We start from the raw sequence: 18,435 nt of genomic DNA on the forward strand, positions 1-18,435 counted from the left end.
TTTTGTTCTGTAATAAGCGCATGGCAACAGTGCACTCAACCATAAACACCTAATGCTACCCTGTCTAAACAAAGCATGCAATAAACAAAAAAAAATCCATTTGTGACTAAATACAGAACACCAAAACTATTTTTTTTATTTAGCCATATTATTTACTTATCCATTTTATATGAACATACATTGGTATTTCAAAGGAGATTTTATTTATTTATATATATATATATATATATATATATATATATATATATATATATATATATATATATATATATATATACACACATACACACACACACACACACACACACACATTTTTGCATTGATTTGAAAGAAACCAGAGGTAAAAACCAAACAAACAAAATATATACCTGTCCATGAACTGCAGGACAAAGTCTTCAAACTCTGCAGTAGCCGAGCAGAGCTCCCTCTCCACCTTACAGAAAAATAAAGGAAGTCAGTGACCAACAGCAATCACACAACTTACTACACAGACTGTAAAATATAATCAAACAGTTTGTAAACAGAACTTTTGCTTCCATTACAGTAGAAAATCTACAAGGTTTACAGACAATTTATTGAACTTCCATGCCATAGCTTTGTACGTTACTAAACCTCTATAGAACTAATGGATCCTAAAAGGGAAGAATGTTTGAGGTTTAAGAATCAACACATCCAACAGCCAAGCACTCATTCAGGTTTTTGTTTATTTTTTTTAACTCTTTAAGATAATGTTACCTCGGAAAGATCACTCCTCTCTTGCAGCAGTGGCGAGCAGTCTACTAAAGGCACCAATGTGGAAAATGTTGAGATAAACTGGAATGTGATCTGTTCGGGGTTAAAAGGGATTAGTACAAATCCTATATGGAGAACATACAGTTAACAAATGTACTGAATGAGTCACAAAGACATGCTTGGTTAAAGCGACTGTCACATTATAGACTTTTTACACATTTTACAAAGACCCCCCAATGGCGACATCGCCGCTTGGAGTGTGAGGCACAGAGATCCAGCAATGGGGAGTTATACTTAACTGATGCTGTACCCCACGAACGCCGCTATATTCTTATTTCAGCTCATGGCACTTAATCCACCAAGAGCAGACATCAGAGATGTACCCTCGTGCATGTGTGACGATTCAACATTGATATCCATTGAGGTTCCTGAATGGGCATGAGAGCCTCAATGGATATTATCTAGCGATGAGCGAGTTAATATTATTCTTTTTTTTTTAATTCTTTATTTTGGTTGTGCAGGTGGTTACAGATTATTAACAGACGCCACAACAGCGTATTTCAAGGTTACAGTAGTTATGCAGTGGCGTGATAGTTTGCACATTTTTTATTATTATTGTATAATGTATATCTTGTTTAACGAAACGGTTACGATTGTCAAAATACGATTAAATAGCGTAAACTAAAACAAAATAAGTAATGCTTGTCGGTGAATACATCGGCATTTGTGTTAAGCGAACTGCTTTACATATGGGGCTTAATCTTCGCCAATGAGACCGTTTATTTGCTAGATCAGGAGTTGGTCACAGAGGGCAATTATCAAGCTGTTAGCGGTTTTAAATGACATTTGGCTGAGGTACTTAAATGTACCGCTGGGTTCAGAGGTTGGGAGGTGGAAACAAGCAGAATTAAGCCTGACTTAAGTGGCCACAGGCCGTTTTACGTAAATCAAACCCTCACAGGGGCTGGCAAATCACGTGGTATAAGTGGGAGCATGCTTGACTTCTTATGGAGCCTGTCAAATGCTATGTATAAATAGAATTGTACATGCCAAACATGTCTAGGCTTTACTGTGTTACATACATATCTAGCTTAAGAGTTTGAGGTCCTTAGTTTGAGAGGTTCATTGATAACTGGTTTCACGGTTTAACTAACTGACCGCTGAGCCACAGCACCTCCCTGTCAGTCTGTATCAATCAGCCGATGCCCACGACTGGTAGGCCGCCGCTCCAGGGTGCCGAGGGTGCTCCTTTAAAAATGTGCGTGTGTTGCCAGACCCGGATTTCTCTGCAGCGCTGCATCGTCGTCAGGTCGTTTACTCTCCAGCTCGGGTCAGATCCCTGTCCCTGTGATGTGTGTTTCTTCCGCCAAGGTGAGTTGATAGCAGGGGGTCTGTGCTTGGTTTCTCTTTGGCATTTGTAAGGGCGGATGTCAGAGTCTGGTATACTTGTTACCGTTTCCCGCCGTCTGGAGCTCCGAGGATGACTCCGTCTGGAGGCTGTTCTGGGAGCTCGAGGTGGGCCTCTGCTCAGGTGGCGTCGGGTCGCCGGGCGGATCCACGCTACCACACTTCGCATCACCAGCTTGAAGTGTCGAGCCCTGGTATGGAGCGATTTCCAGAGGCTGGTACGAAGCTGGTCCAAGAATGCTTGGGTGTGCCTGGGTGGTTTGGTGGGGGTGTTTTGAGCCGCCTTCTCTCGTGGGCGCCTGTAGGCTTGTACGCTTGTGGGCTTGTACGCTTGTGGGCTTGGTCGTTTGTTTGAGCCGCTGTGTGGGGGTAGTCGTCCCCAGCGAGGACCGGGATATCCCCCGCCGGTCCAGAGGGGGGGGGGTAGCAGGGCATCATCCGAGTGAAACTTGTGAGCAGGACCTATGCCGGGAGATCGGTCGCTTCTCCCAGGCCTCAGGCTCCGCTCTAGTGTAGGCCGCATAGCCGGTTTAGGTGCTCCGTCCATTTGTCGGTGCGGGACAGATATCACTCTGCTCCTTGTGTGGTCTTGTTTCAGTTTTTGGGCACCTTGTGCTACTGGCATAGTGAGATTAACTAGGAGAATCGTTTTTGTGCTCGCTGGCTTGAGAGCTCTCATGAGGCACGTCTGGCCATCTTGGCTGTCAGGCCCCGCCCCCGTTAATATTATTCTTATCGCTGCTTCTTGTAAAAAAGTTTAAACATGGTCTTTACGTTATGCCGGATTTTGGAAAATATTGGTATCAGCCACTATCGATACCGATATTGCCGATAATGTGAGAGGTGGCAATGGCCCAGAGCACACAGTGCAGGTGCGTCCTTAAGGTGGAACACGCGGCCTCATTAGGGCGCAAGAATCTAGTGATCGTCAGGAAAGAAACGCACAGCGCACCCCCCAGTCACTCGAAGTAGCGTGGTCGAGAGGAGCAGAGCAGTTTCCTGTACTCTGCCAGACTGACAGGAAGTTCTCACAAAGAGCACTTTCGGTCAGTCCAGCTAGGTACAGGAAACTGAAGCTCCTCTACCACGGTCCGCTCTGCCACGCTAAAAGAGGACCACTAAGGAGGAGAAGGGGGGGAGGGAAGGGACAGAGAGGGGAGAGGAACACTAAGGGACAGAGAGGGGAGGGAAGAGTCACACTAAGGAACAGGCAAGGGAGATGAACACTAAATATTCTTTGAAAAAAAATATATTTACAAAAATAAATAATAAACATGTTCAGTTAACAGTAGATTTGTGTATAATTTTTTCACAATGGTAAATGTACAGAATATCGGTAAATCATCAGCTATCGGCCTGAAAAGTTCACAGATTATCGATATCTGCTTTTTAAAAATCAATATTGGTCGATCCCTACTTCCGTTTTCTTATATCTTTATCCATGATTCCTTGTTTCATAAATTACACCATTACCTGCTTTTCACAAATGTGTACTAGGCTATTAAACACGTTTACATTGCTATTTCGCTCATAAAGAAATACCGTAAAATACTTCTAACACAGCTGGAACAATAATCACTTTAGTACAGTCACTGCCAAAATGACTGGCACCTTGGGTTAAGAAAAGCAAATTAGTGGCAGAGTGCAAAGAATACCATAATACATGTAATAAATAATATACAATATTCCATGTTTTATTAAATGTATATCTGTCATCTTGTAATTAATTATGGGAAACCTTTTTAATTTGAGAATCTTTAAGTAAAATTATTTACAGGATTATTAAAGTAAGAATCATTGGGAATTCAAACAAGACTTTCACATTTAGAGTCTAAATAGCTTTAAATGTGCAGCACGGACATTCAGCGTCTCCACGCTCTGCAATGAGGTTCTGAACGTTGCTCAGAGCAATAATTCATTGCAACTCTAGGAGGAGATCCCGAATGGAACAACGCTGCGTTTTGCCACGCACATTCGATTGAAAAAAATAAATAAAAAAAATGATGATCTTGTAGGCAGAGTCACAGAGCTGGAATAAAGGCGAGTTTAAGGCCTTTTTAATAGTGGACAAGGGAGGCCAGTGGGCTAAATAGCAATCTTAGAGCTGTAGTGTCAGGAACACAGGTTTAGATCCCAGACAGTGTTCCTTTAGGTCTGCTATTATTCCAATTCAGCCATTTTGGCCTTAGGTTTGACGTGCACTGTGATTTCCAGACAACTCTCGCCTCCGTCAAAAACAGTTAGTTATCTCAGCCTTAAGGAACTGTACTTTGTTCTTACATGGTTTCCGTTTCCTAGATCCCGGTTTATATGTGATTAGTTAGTAATGAGAAGAACCATTTAGAAGGTGAATTACTAAATTAAACTCCAGTTTTAGATTACATACAATTAAACAAACCATACTCACCATACATTTGCTGAAATCATTAGGATCAACCCCAGGAAGTGCTCTCATCAACAGAGGTAGCATGTGTGTTGGACCTTCTGGGAACCACCTGCCACCGGATACAAGGCTGCGTGCCACGCCAATTACGCACGTTAATGTTGCTGTAAGCTGGTGAGGCTCAGTTAGAGTTTCCAAAGCTGGATATGTTCTGCACAACAGAGAAATACACAGGATTTAACAAAAACACTGCTGCAAACTGCTTGGGTCAAGTGAAATAGGGTTCTGGAGACATTAAACTAGGGGACCCACGTTATTTATGTAGACAGAAATTCAGTATTAAATTAGGGAAAATCCTGCAAAAAACGAGACAGACAGACACACACACTTTAAGACCGTCAGAGCTTCATCTCGTTTCAAAGCACACCTAATATAAAAAAAACAAAAAACGGACAACCCTCAAACAGGTAGATCAGCTGCTTGCGCCAGTGATAGATTTTTTTTTTTTATATTTAAAATCAGCACTTTAGCCGTTTTACATTATATTTTCTCTGTATTGGTTAATGTGATACACCGAGAACTGTAAACTAAGGGTTTGGGAATGTGGTTGTTTCTCTGAAACTTACCTTTCAAGTACTGGGGGAATAACAAGTTCCGGGCGCATTAGTGCAAGGTTCTGCAGGGCCTGGGCTGCATCACCACTTCCAGTTTTGCTGAACATGGCCAGCAGTACAGGCTGGATTATACTTTCCACAAAGTCTGTCACATCTTGGTCACTAAGCTTGTGACTGTCCGGAACTGGGGTCAACCAGGAAGGCTTCTTGTACCTTTCCCTGTGCAACCTTCGGACAAAACAGCATGGCAACCTCTGAAGCAGTTTCATTAGTTTTGCCTAAAGTAAGAAGGGGGTGCGTGGAGGTGGAAAGAAGACCGTTTCAGAAATTGGATTTAATACAGATCTGCTCCGAAGGCAGTTTTAGAGCAGTAGTAAAACATGCTTCATTATATCACAAACACACAAAAAGTACCAGGGGTGATTAACATTACAATCCAGCTTTTAAAATGATTGGAAACGGCGAATGGGCGTTTTAGTTCCACTTGAGCCGATTAAATACACACATTTTGGTCACCAATGCACTACATTGTTTTTTCTTTTTAAAGAACACTATAGCATTAGTTCCCCACTCCATTTGCAATAAAAATTTAAATGAAGGATATACCCCCTTTTTTAGTGCAGAGGCTCCCTCAGTGTTGCTTACCTCTCCACCTTGGGCATGGAATCCCCGACTGTCTAATCCAATGCTCCTCGGAGAACCTGAAAGCATTGCTTTACTACTCTGGGGCCTCTGCATCACGTGACCAAGTTTTCCTGTCACACTGAAAGCCACTAGAGGCACTAACGGGGAACCGACAGTCACTCACTGAGGAATCAACCCTGCAATGTAAAACAGTTTCTTAAAAACTGCATTATCGTACATTGCGGGGTTAAAAGGACAGGTCAACTGCTGCCAGGCCACTTCATCTTAATAAAGTGGCCTGGGTGACTTTTGTGGTCCTTACAAGTGTTCGGCAACCAATCAGTGCAGTAGTTAAACTTTAACCATTACAGGACTAGTGCAAATGGGACTTTATATCCTACATCAGGGGTAGGCAACCTTCGGCTCTACAGATGTTGTGGACTACATCTCCCTTGATGCTTTGCCAGCAATATGGCTGTAAAAGCATTATGGGAGATGTAGTCCAAAACATCTGTAGAGCCGAAGGTTGCCTACCCCTGTCCTACATAAACCAGTCAAGTTTAAGAGATGAATATCCTGGCAAAGAGTTATTAGCAATGTATTAATGGTTAATGAATTTTGATTTGTGCTTTGAGAACACTTGGGTGACACCTTTTAAAGGTCAGAAAACATCAGTTACCAATGCCAAATTGTAATGAATACCAAAATTAGCCGTTTATTTATTTAGATTGAACAGAGTACACTAGACAGCACAGAAACAGTCTGGCTTCTCAAATACAAGGAAATCTCTTGGAAAGCTATAAACACCTGGCTCCTGTTACCGTGGACTGAAATCGGCATCCTTCTTAAAAAGTAAGGAGATCAAAGACTTAAGAAGGGATTTAAAAGAGCAAGTCACAGCCTTGACATTTCCTAGAGAAGCAAGTACGCTGTATGACCGAATGCACAGCACCAAGCCCATTATCTGTCTGCCCAGGGATCAATTCTGAAGAGCGTATCTTTTGACTTTACTGCCATGATTGTTCCACTGTAAATCTAACTGTGCTCAGTGAGACTACTAGAGGGGCAATATAATCCATTCATTAGACACTATGACGAGCAATCTCAACACCGGAAGCAAAGTCTTTACACACTGATGATAAATTAAGATGCCATTGCTGTATTACTTACCAACCACCTCCCATTGTTGGATGGATGGTAAAACGATGCTATGCTATTGAAGAGCCCCGTTAAGTGTGCCTGTGCAGTCTTGCTTGGGCCGCCCTAAATAAAATAAGGAAAAACATTTGAAAAAGCAGCACCTAATTGTTTACATGTGTTACAAGCACGAAGTGAATAGGGCAGAACGGCAAAACAAACGGTAATTGTAAATCTGATGGAACGAGTAAACACTAGGTTTACTGACCTGCACAAAATAAATAAAAATCCTATGATTGATTCCACATTGGCAATGTGAGGTTTTTATTTTAAGTATATGATGAATTGAAAACCAAAATCAACAAAATTTAGATCAAAATATGAAGATGGAAATCTAGCCATTTTAACCCCCCCCTTTTTTTTTTTTTTTTTTTAAAGATGTAATTTTTATATCACCCACTTCCACTCATTCCTGCATCCATCCCGCCTGTGCGCTCTTTTGATTGGGTGCACGCCATTAAAGGACCACTATAGGTACCCAGACCCCTTCAGCTTAATAAAGTGGTCTGGGTGCCAGGTCCCTCTAGGATTAACTGCTATGTTTACATTAGGGTTAATCCAGCCTCTAGTGGCTGTCTCGTTGACAGACGCTAGAGGCGCTTCTCACTGTGATTTTCAGTGAGAATGCTTTCCTATGAGACTGGCTGAATGCGTGCGTGGCTCATGCGCATTCAGCCGATGACCGGAAAAGAGGAGGAGAGTCCCAAGCGCCGAGGGAGCCCGGCGCTGAAAAAAAGATAAAGGATTAACCCCCTACTCCCCCTAGAGCCCAGCAGGGGGGGAGAGGGGGGGGCAGGCAGAGGGTGAGGGGGACCAAAGGACCCTATAGAGCCAGGAAAAGGAGTATGTTTTCCGGGCACTATAGTGGTCCTTTAACCCCTTAAAAACACATGACATGTGTGACATGTCATGATTCCCTTTTATTCCAGAAGTTTGGTCCTTAAGGGGTTAAGCAGGGTGACCCTGCCCATGACGCAAACTTCATTGCCAGCATGCTGACCACAGAGCGCCATCAGTCACTGCCTTCCTATAAACCACCAGTGTGAGGGTTCTCTGGAATTCTGTTAAGTAATCACATGGTTTAACATCCAGCCTGCGCATGATAAGGGCCCAAAGCTACTATGCGTGGATCAAGCATTCTGCACATTCGGAGAAACAAACATATATAAACCCCTGCTAGCAGAGGGGAAGAACAAGGCAATGCCAAATGTACCAATGGCTGTGACTCACCATCATTGCTGTGATCCATACTACCACATGACCAATGTCATAAGCATTGGTGAGCTGCCTTGGGAGCAATACCTGGCTGCTACCCACTGGAAGATTTAGGTTTCGCAGGATCCTGGTGAAGATCTGAAGTTAAAAATAAGAAAATATTAAGTTAACGTAAAACTAACGAATGTTAGGTTCTAAGGTGTTGCAAATACTGGAAACTCTGGTTTAAGACACTTTTTTTAAAACAAAAACAAAAATAAAACAACCCATTAGATTTGATATCAGAGCACCTAGGAAATAAGAAAATAGAGCTTGCATGAAAACACAATTTAGGCAGACAAAGCCAAACAACGACTAGAGCAGAGAATTGTTCCAGATCAGCACTTTCTGCAATGTATTGTGTATTATTGCTGGTATTTTCAAACGTCACTGCCAATTTTGGGTTCCATTGGAAAATGGTTTGCAACATAAGCAAACATTGAAACTAAATTACAAAGACTGAAAATAAAAGGTTCTCCGCACCAAACATATCATAAATCATAATAAATGAGAGAGCCTTTCATAACAAGAAAAATACAATTACGTACACTGAAATAAGTCCTGCGCAACAGCAAAGACTATAGTACACATCAGCTCCAATACATACAATTTAAAAAAATAAAATAAAAAAAAAAGTTACTTTGGAGTAATACTAAAAACCTCCAGCTATTTAAATAAGCGTAGGGATATGAGAATGCAAAAGCAACACTTTTCTTTTCCAGGTAGACTTGGTAAAGCAAGGCACAAAGAACATCGTAACAAGGTTTTATACAACTACCTGTAAATGTAATCCTATGGATTTTAATTTACAAAATGTCGAGGAAAAAAGCGATTTACCTTTGGTACATAGGGATCCCAATCGATGTACCCGATATTGTCATTTGCCAATCGTGCAAAGAGACTGACCAGATGCTGCATAAAAACAAAAACAGACAAAATGCTAGATCTGGAAGTTTAAAACAGTTTGCAATAAAAATAACAAATAAAAACCAAAGTGGATAAAAGAGAAAAATTCGACCTATGATATTTTTGAGAATTTAATCTGTAGGTTAAAGATACACTGCAGAGCCTTAAGAGGTATCTGTGTGCCCCATTATTTTATAAAATTGCCTTTTCGCAAAAGAAATCAGCACTTTCAGATATACCCTTAAGCAACGTTACAGCCAGGAGGGTTTTCAATGAGAACTGAGTCCTTCTCACTATAGTGCGGCTGGTCAAGAATTCAATGCAAACTTTACAACCAAATTAGCTGAAATTAGCTGAAATGGAAGTATAGCAGACATGAAGACATTTTCCAATTTGTCTATTTAGACGTTTAACTTTGGTATTATTGGTAGAAAGCCGGGTAGCAGAAACAGTAAGTCCTGGGCTAAATCATCCCCTGCTTATTGTCTTCCAAATTGCTACATAGAATACAAAAGTGAACATATACAAAATTATTTCAGAATCAGCAAAGTTATCACCTAGGGGGGCAGAAAAGGACTTGTACAGTGTATCCCTTATCATATTCATGAAAGTTGACTATACAAATTATCCTTTAATACGTACCCCTTCCCACTGAGGAAGATTCTGTACTGAAACCCACAGAGCCAGTAATTCATCAAACCAAAGCCTGAAAAGGAATAAAATTACAAAACATCAAATCCATAAAAAAAAAAAAACAACACACACAAAAAAATTAAATAAACAGGAGACAGAATAGAGCCCTGTAGTGGTTATGGTATTTGTTCCTCTTTGTACGACATTAACTTTGACCTTAAACAGAGCTGACCGGTCCACTTCAATCTAGTAGCCACAAAATTAAACAGTATAAAACTGACAGTGTTACAGAATTTCTGTTTACCTCCTTAAGTCACCTACAGACATCAAACACGACAGTCAGCCAGAGCACTTGATCTCAACGAAGTGGTGTGGGTGCAGTATTTTGTTTTGAAACTGCAATGTTTGCATTGCATGAGAAATCCACCGCTAAAGGAGGTCTTCCTGACAGCCATTATTTTATTTATTACGGTCATTTTTAAAGTGCAGACATTCTACAGCACTGTACAATTCAGGTAGAACATACAATATTCACAGACCAATAAAACAAGTGAAGAGGGTTCCAGCCCATGATGTGAGATCTAGTCATTGTTGGATTGCTTTTATACAAAGTGCTTAGTTAGATAGACCGTGAGGCGTTCCTCCTTCTGGGAATCATATGCTGGTGATCGCAGTATTTAATTGAAGGAGGGGGTGTTCGTTGCATATATGCATTTCAAAATCCATTACTTCTCTAGGAGAATAAATGGATTGGAGGTTATCGTGTGTGAGGTCAGCCTGGAGGTGGACATAACCAAAGGCTGCAGCAGAGGAGTCCCATCGCTAGAAATTAGGTGAGCAACAGAGTTTAAACTTTTCACTAGACAGAGGGGAACCTCTTCACTTATAATGCTCCAGTGAGTAGCTTTATTTTACTTCATTTTTTATGGGATGCTGTAGCTTTAAATTTAATAATCAGCAAGAACAGTGAGGCAGCCAGTTCCAAATGCTATATTTAAACGGCTTATCTACCACACAGTCAAGTCTAGTTTCTTAGCAGGCTTAGTATAGGATGCAAAATGCTCCTTTCACTGCTAATACGGGTCGACTAGCAGCAACAGACAGTGTTACACATTGTAGAAAAGTGGTTCAAAGTGTAATTGTGAATGGTGAGGAACAAGAGGGAAATAAAATACGGAGTTACGTGCATTTCTTGATGAGAAACTTTGTGTGCTAAAAAAACACACCATAAAACAAAAACAGTTTTGCAGACAGCCTACAGATTTTTTACAGTTAAAACAAATAAGCAATTCTGTCTAATTGTCACTATCAACGACAACATGCTATGTAACCTTTGTACTGACAACTGTATCCCCCTATCCCCTTGTTTTCTTCTGTACCCTCCCCCAATGAAAATGAAAATAACTACAAAATGATCAAAAATAAAGAATCTTAAAAAAAAAAAAAAAAAAAAAAAAGCAACAAATTTAGGAAGCTATGTTGGGTCAAACCGTTCACATCAATTAATGCTAAATTACACGTTCAGTACATAAATACCCAAATCATTTGAATGATGTCTTTCAGACACCGACAGACTGAGAATGGAACCTGGATTTATGTGGTATACCTTAGATCTGCAACTCACCTAAAACCTTTACAATGTAGGTCCGGAGGTAGAGAGGTAGGCAAGAACAATTCAAGATAACTAATGGCCTTCTGCATGGTCACATCAAAAGGGCACATTAAAGGCCGCCATTCTTCCAACATCTCTGCTGTTGCATTATCTGGAAAATAGCTTTGAAAAGGACACAAGACATGTGTTAGTCGTCTTTCACGCAGCCAGAAAAGCATTAAAGGGACACTAACTCTAGACCTCTAAGAACACGAACTTGCTGAAAAGCTTTAGGTGTGAACAGTGTGTTCTATTTTTTTTTTCCATTTTGGAAGAGTGTAAATTACAATAGAAATGGACACTTCTGAATTAACCTGGTTACACCCACCTTCCATGTACGTCCTGGTTTGGCTAGCTCATGAGGCAGCAATTGCCCAGAGAAGCTGCACTGCATAGACTACTTGTGCTGCAGGTGTGACTAGGGCTGCATAAACACAGTGGTTTAACTCATAAATTGCAGAGAATGGAGCAGTGAGACTGCGGGGGCATGATCTATATACCAACACTGCTTCATTAAGCTAAAGATCTTTTGGCGACTTTGGTTCCCCTTTAATACAAAGATTGTTTTACAACAATAACAGAAAAAGTGCTTTGGCAGAAAAGTAAAATAGACAGATAAAGGAACCTTTGGATTTTTCTCTAAAACTATGCAGTTTGCTCCCTTATTTCATAACAATGGCATGTTTGGCATTCCTTCAGCAAGCAGTGTTCATTTTATAACTGGTTTTAGCCTTAATTCTGGAATTCACAAATTCTCAGTAATGCGCACTTTAGTCAGTAATTGTGCCGATTCATTTAATATAAAATTATAGATTAAAGTAACAGGCTAGCACACCAGTTTTAAAGGGTTAATACTGAAGTCTCGATTGAAATTTGGGTTTGATTTTTTTATCTCTGATCAGACACAAAGTGCTTCATGGACAAAAAAAATCTGAAATTACGGTAGATTCCGGAATGTGCAGTTGGGGGATTAATAAAAACTAAGAGAGATTTAGAATTTTATTTACTAGTTTTTATGTTTCTTAATACTTCCACTTGAGGAATTCCTGACTGCAATAGATAGACCGGATTATTCCCAATGTATGGAACACTGAGAAAATGAAAATTTCAGATATTAGCCCACATTATTCAAATTGTAAAAAAATCTTCAAATCAGCTGTCAGCTTTTTACGATTTTTTGCCCTAAAATTTGAAATTCACTTTGAATTTCTGACAAATCTTCGCAAATACCAAATGGAATTTCTACTCTGGAGGGAATGGACAAACCAGTATCCACTGCAGGCGGCAAATTTTCATTATTTTTTTTACGGCTATGCCAGGGCATAGCGAGACTAAAAAAATAAATACACCTACAAGAATTTTGGCTAGCACAAAGTGTAGATAAAATGAAGTTAATCACAAATGGCCTCCACGACCTTATTGCAAGAATCAGTGCGTGTAACATTTAATTTTTACATAAATAAAACTTACGGTCGACAGGCTTTCACTAGAGTCTTCAGGACCCCCTCCACAGCACTGTAAAAGGAAGAAAAAAATATATATAAATAAATTGGGCCAATCCAACATCCAGTGTTTATAACGATGGCGTTCTAGAACCGCAATTAATTGTGAGCATGCATCTTACAGTAACCCACAGACTGTCCACTCAATATTGCTTTATGGAATATTAAAGGCTATGTTATACACACACCCCCATTTTAGTAAAAACGGATAAATACTTTCTATTTAAAGTAGGAAAGAAATATATACTATTCCGCTTCAAACGGAAGGTCCAGTCTTAGAGATTTCACAAGGTATGAATGAAAGTCTACTTCTCTCCAGCTGTCCCATGAACGTGGAAAGCTAGTCAGCCATTGATACCCAACTTCAGAGGCAGAATACAAATTTAATAGGACAGTAATTTGTCAACTTAAAGAAAATTTACCCAAAGGGGCTTACACACAGAATTAATTTACACGTGAAACCTATAAACACTACGATTTTTACTTTCATGGCTCTGGAACGTTTACCTCAGATAGCACTAATTAGTTAATTCCCTAATCATTGACGTTTTAAAAACATCAAAAATCTAATGGTTCCCATCATCTCTTATTGAAGGAATAAATGCGTCCCATCATTTAATGTACATACTTTATATAATAAAAAAAAAAAAAAAACGACATGCATTTACATTAATATTAAATGACAAGGTAAAAGGAATAGCTGTGGGTTTTTGGTATTTTTAGCACAAACTTGCATTTGTTTAGGAACCCACATAGTGTATCTACTCTACATGATCCTGCAAGAAGACTAAACGGAATAGCTTCACACCAGTGGGGATCACCATTAATACATTTTGTGCCCACTCTGAAGTTTTGAAAATTGCATTTAAAAAGCTCCCAAATGCCATGTTTGGCACATTCAGTGTTTTTTTATTTGATTTAAATGTTATTTTTTTTACAGCCAGTCTAAAAAATTAATTGCAGGGTTCTAAGCGACACTTAGGCACTTTATGCACACAGTTAGGCTCTCACGCAGCAGAAAGCAGAAGCTGCATTTGTGACGTAAACACGCCGACACACTCCTCGCACCAGGATTACATTTAACACAAATCTTTATTGCTTCATGCGAAAATAAAATGAATTCAGATGCAGTTCTGTTCAAACGGTAAGTGTAATGTGTAACGTTAATACTGGCAAGTCCAACAGCAGACTTTAGAAGCAGATATTGACAAAAGGCAGGCCCCCGCTGTTAAACTACATCTCCCACAATGCTTTGTCAACTGTAAGAGCTGTTTGCTGGTCAATCTTGATTTATTGTGTCCATTAGCACCAAAAGGAATACAGTTCACAGCTGAATAATCTTATTATATAAGGAATAGTTCTCCAGGCTTCATTATGTCTGAGGAATACCACAGAATTAAACATGAAAAATTAATATTTATTTTATATATAACATATCACATCACAATTTTCACATAAGCAATGGAGAATGACAAAATTATAGCCATGTCCATTAAATATACACAAAGTACATATACTTTTTACAGTTACACACACACTAAGAGTGGATCATCTTTTCAAACCCTGTACAGCCCGGATGAGAACATATATTTCACACAATTGTCCCCGTAATGAACGGCTAATAATGCACAGATACCTCACGGCTCAAATGCAGGAAGAATAAGGACATGTATGTCCCACACTGACAGATATTACAGTGATTTACACTGTGTATAACTCTCCATCCAGGACTAACTCCCATTAATCTTAGGCAGCACTAGGACATTTATGAAGTCCTCCCCTTTACCTCTTGCTTTATAGGATGTATTTAGGAAGGCTGAGGAAGTCCCATGCAGGGAGGTGTGGCTAGGGCTGCATAAACAAAGTGATTTAAATGTATTCTATAGTGCCAGGAAAACAAAGCCGTCTTCCTGCCACTATAGAATCCTACAGTGGCCCCTCTCTTGCGCCATCTCCCACACAGCTGAAGGGGTTAAAACTTCAGTCACTCACCTGAAGCCAGGGCCAATGTCCCTCGGCACTGGGTCAAGCTCCGCCCACGCTCCTCCCCGCCGGCAAGGGAGACCTAATGCGCATGCGCGGCAACGGCTGCGCTCGCATTAGGATTTCCCCATAGGAAAGCATGAATTAATTCAGGCTTTCCTATGGGGAAAATCTGATGCTGGAGGTCCTCATGCAGAGCGTGAGGACGTCCAGCGTCAGATAACTAACCAAAGGTCAGTTTCAATTCCAGAAGTCCCTCTAGTGGCTGTCTGGTAGAACGCCACTAGAGGAGGAGGAGGAGTTAACCCTGCAGGGTAATTATTGCAGTTTCTCAAAAACTGCAATAATTACTATTGCAGGGTTAAGGGACATGGGGCATTGCACCCAGACCCCTTCAAAACAGCTAAGGTTGTCTGGGTGCCTACAGTATCCCTTAAACTCCTAAATGCCGGAGAATTGAGCAGTGAGACTACAGAGGTATGATCTACACACAAAAACTGCTTCATAAAGCTAAAGGTCTTTTGGAGACTATAGAGGCCGTTTTAATTTGGTGGCTAATTATGATGTCTCCAGAAACCAGACCTGGCATACATTTTTCCCACAGTTATAGATAAAGCAATGATATAATACATAGCATACTTTCCTCACTGAGTTTCAGGAATGGGGAGCTAGTGATTGGCGGAGCGTACCAGCTGATGCGCTTAGCCTATAAGAGGCGCCCATCTGCAGAAGTTGCCGTGCAAAGTGAATTGGTGCTAAACTGTTCGTAAATGGCTTGCTGTTCTGAAGCCACGGGGTGTAGGGGACGGTAGCTTTTACTTACTCAAATTCCCCCCACCCCCTCCCTCCTCCCTTCCTTTGAGTTACTATGGAGTAAATGCAGTGTGAGATTTAGGGAGCACTGCCAGAGTGTTCGTCTACTTTGGTATGTTGATTGAGGGACAAGGATAGCAAATCAAGTTATACAAATGGAGTTGTAAGAAATAGGACATTCAAACATTTTCACTGGGTCTTAGTTAAAACATAAAATAGTTTTAAATCAAATGGTCATGCTTCAGTAACTTGAAAGTGGTACACAGACACAAAACAAAAAACAGATCAGAATTAAACAACTTCCTCATAACCTAGCAAAATGAATAAAATTTTGCAACAGAACTGCAAATACGTATTAAGAGTGAGACTTTTAAACATGGATAAAGCATTAGAACTCAGAAAGATGCACTTATGTGAGGTATATATTATGCATAGCCATAAAAATGTTTGGTATATGGCCAGCTGGCTCTTCAGTCAATTCAGCAAGAAAGGTAAATCAAATATTGGATGACAGTGATAAGGAAAAATAGGGAACAATAGAAATTTGCCATTTACCTTGGAACATTGTTTCATTGCATCTCTACTTAAATTTTAATTAAAGTGAAATTAACTGCAATTATTAAAAGTTAAGGGTGCTGTGAACAGTATGGTCCTAAATGGTTTCAATAATGTGACAATCTGGGATAACGAGGCAGGATATGGAGATTCACCAGGTGAGCAGTGGGTACACCCCCAAGGGAAGCATATAATTAGGCTGATGCCTTAAATCAGAATTTTAACCATAGACCCAATGTCCAAACCAAATATGGTTCTGGTATTTTAGTGGGTCCCAAATGGTCACTAACAGGCAAATCATGTTCATCAAAACCCAGACAACAGCCCACAATAAGTAGAATGTATAGGCCGATTTCACAATTAAATACATGGGTTGCCAACATAGAGCCATGTTCTGGTTTGGTCCCTGATGGGGAGAGGGGCTGAAGGAAAAAATGGTCAAGAACCTTCTTAAAAACCGGCATCCCTGGTGAATCTCCTATACATCTCTTCTATCGTATTGCACTCTGTGTAAACCACCTGTAAGCCAACGGGTACCAGTGGCAATCCTATTAATATGATTACACATGCAGAAAATCAGCCAAAAATAAAACAAAGATCTCCTTACCACCTATGTAAAACATTAAGCAAAATTGTTTTAGTGGAGGACAAGCCTCGATGACTTGAACTGAATATGGAAATGGAAACAAAAACAAAAAAAAAACACAAATCATGATGAGAAAACAAAAATGTCAGGTTACCCAAGACATGAAAGCATGAAGAGCTGGGAGTAAACATGGAGTCCATCTAGATAAATCTAGGACATTACGCTAAACAGAGCGGCCGTATAAAAATGCACAAATAAAGTTATTTAACTGGATACAATTGTGATTGTTATAATGCTATAATAAATCAAAATGGAACTCTGAGACATATACAGAGATGGAGGTCATTATCTACAGAGAAATCCACAGCGATTCCCATCATGGTTGGTCTCTAAAGGCAGAAAAAAGATCAGAAAACTGCTTTAAAATAATAAAAATCAATAAAGAAGGGTATAGATCATCCACAAAACATTCACTTTGGAATTTATTTAGATGGTATAACAGCCAGTCATTACTGCACATAATGGTTACATCAATTCCTGGATCTTTATAGCTCAGTGGATTTTACATTCCTACATAGGGCTACCCTGATGTCCATCCATGTCTGTCTCACTAGACACTGGCTCAAATCTGCCTCTTACTGAACATGTAAAAAAAAAATCTGTTTCTTTGAATGGCAAGTCAAACTGTCCTTTAAAATATGAAACCTGGATTTTGCACTACTCTGACACATCTCGGATCAGAGGCAAGTTTCATATTGCATTTAGTGGTTCCCCCTGAAACTCCTCTTCCTTAATCTTAGTAATCGTTCCAGAAACCACATATACACGGTATGTCACAATGCTTTTAGGTTACCATTTCCCCCCCCCCCCCCATTGTGTTGACATGTTTTATAAAATGTAAACTCAGGCGGCCACTAGAGGCACTTCCTGTATCTATGTTTTCCACGCTCTTTATGGAGGTGTAGAGATGCTGATTGGCTCAGTCAGTGTTTTCAATATGGATGATCTCCGGAGCAAAGGTGAAGTAAACTTATCTTTAATGTTTAGAGGGAAGGGGGGCAGGGACTGTAGTGCTGCATTTCAGCACTATAGGATCAGTAACACATGCTTGTATTCCTGGCACTATAGTGTTCCTATAAGTTTGCAACGTCTCGATCCAGTATTTCCTTCTCAGGAAATTACATAAACTGAACAAAATGCTTATGCTAATTTGCTCATGTGAGGTTCTATTGTTGTTGTAAAGTGTTAAAAGATTTAGCAAATCACATCAAAATTCAGTTCATTCCAGGCACAGTAAGGGTACACAATGCCAATCATATTTGTGGTACTCACTCTCTCTCTCTCTCTCTCTCTCTATGCTACTACCAGATAGTAAGGGCACAGTTTATAGCAATGACTGACAGGGAGTCAAGATGTACGCTCTCCGTTCCAGGACAGAGGTTAAGGCCATGTGAAAAGTTCTACATTAAATAACTTCACACCTTACATACATGTAAAATACAAGGGATAAGTCAACAGAATATTAGAAATTCTGGAAAGGAACAGTTCCACTTTAATCTATGCAGAGCGCTGGCAAAAATTAGCAATACATTGTT

The 18,435-nt window shown here is 40.1% G+C and overlaps 1 protein-coding gene across 1 annotated transcript in view; it reads right to left on the minus strand.

Moving 5' to 3' along the window:
• Positions 1-18,435, minus strand: part of PSME4 (proteasome activator subunit 4) — a 97,988-nt gene that overhangs the window by 60,022 nt on the left and 19,531 nt on the right. The window contains exons 4-14 of the mRNA XM_063443970.1: positions 16,862-16,921; positions 12,872-12,916; positions 11,375-11,524; positions 9,760-9,823; positions 9,049-9,123; positions 8,188-8,310; positions 6,931-7,023; positions 5,149-5,414; positions 4,547-4,733; positions 736-825; positions 369-433 (exon numbers count right to left, since the gene is read on the minus strand). Coding sequence (XP_063300040.1) covers positions 369-433; positions 736-825; positions 4,547-4,733; positions 5,149-5,414; positions 6,931-7,023; positions 8,188-8,310; positions 9,049-9,123; positions 9,760-9,823; positions 11,375-11,524; positions 12,872-12,916; positions 16,862-16,921 — 1,218 coding nt within the window. The remainder of the gene's footprint in view (positions 1-368; positions 434-735; positions 826-4,546; positions 4,734-5,148; positions 5,415-6,930; positions 7,024-8,187; positions 8,311-9,048; positions 9,124-9,759; positions 9,824-11,374; positions 11,525-12,871; positions 12,917-16,861; positions 16,922-18,435) is intronic.

The sequence above is a fragment of the Pelobates fuscus genome, chromosome 2 (genome assembly GCF_036172605.1).
Source record: "Pelobates fuscus isolate aPelFus1 chromosome 2, aPelFus1.pri, whole genome shotgun sequence".
Classification (NCBI taxonomy): domain Eukaryota; kingdom Metazoa; phylum Chordata; class Amphibia; order Anura; family Pelobatidae; genus Pelobates; species Pelobates fuscus.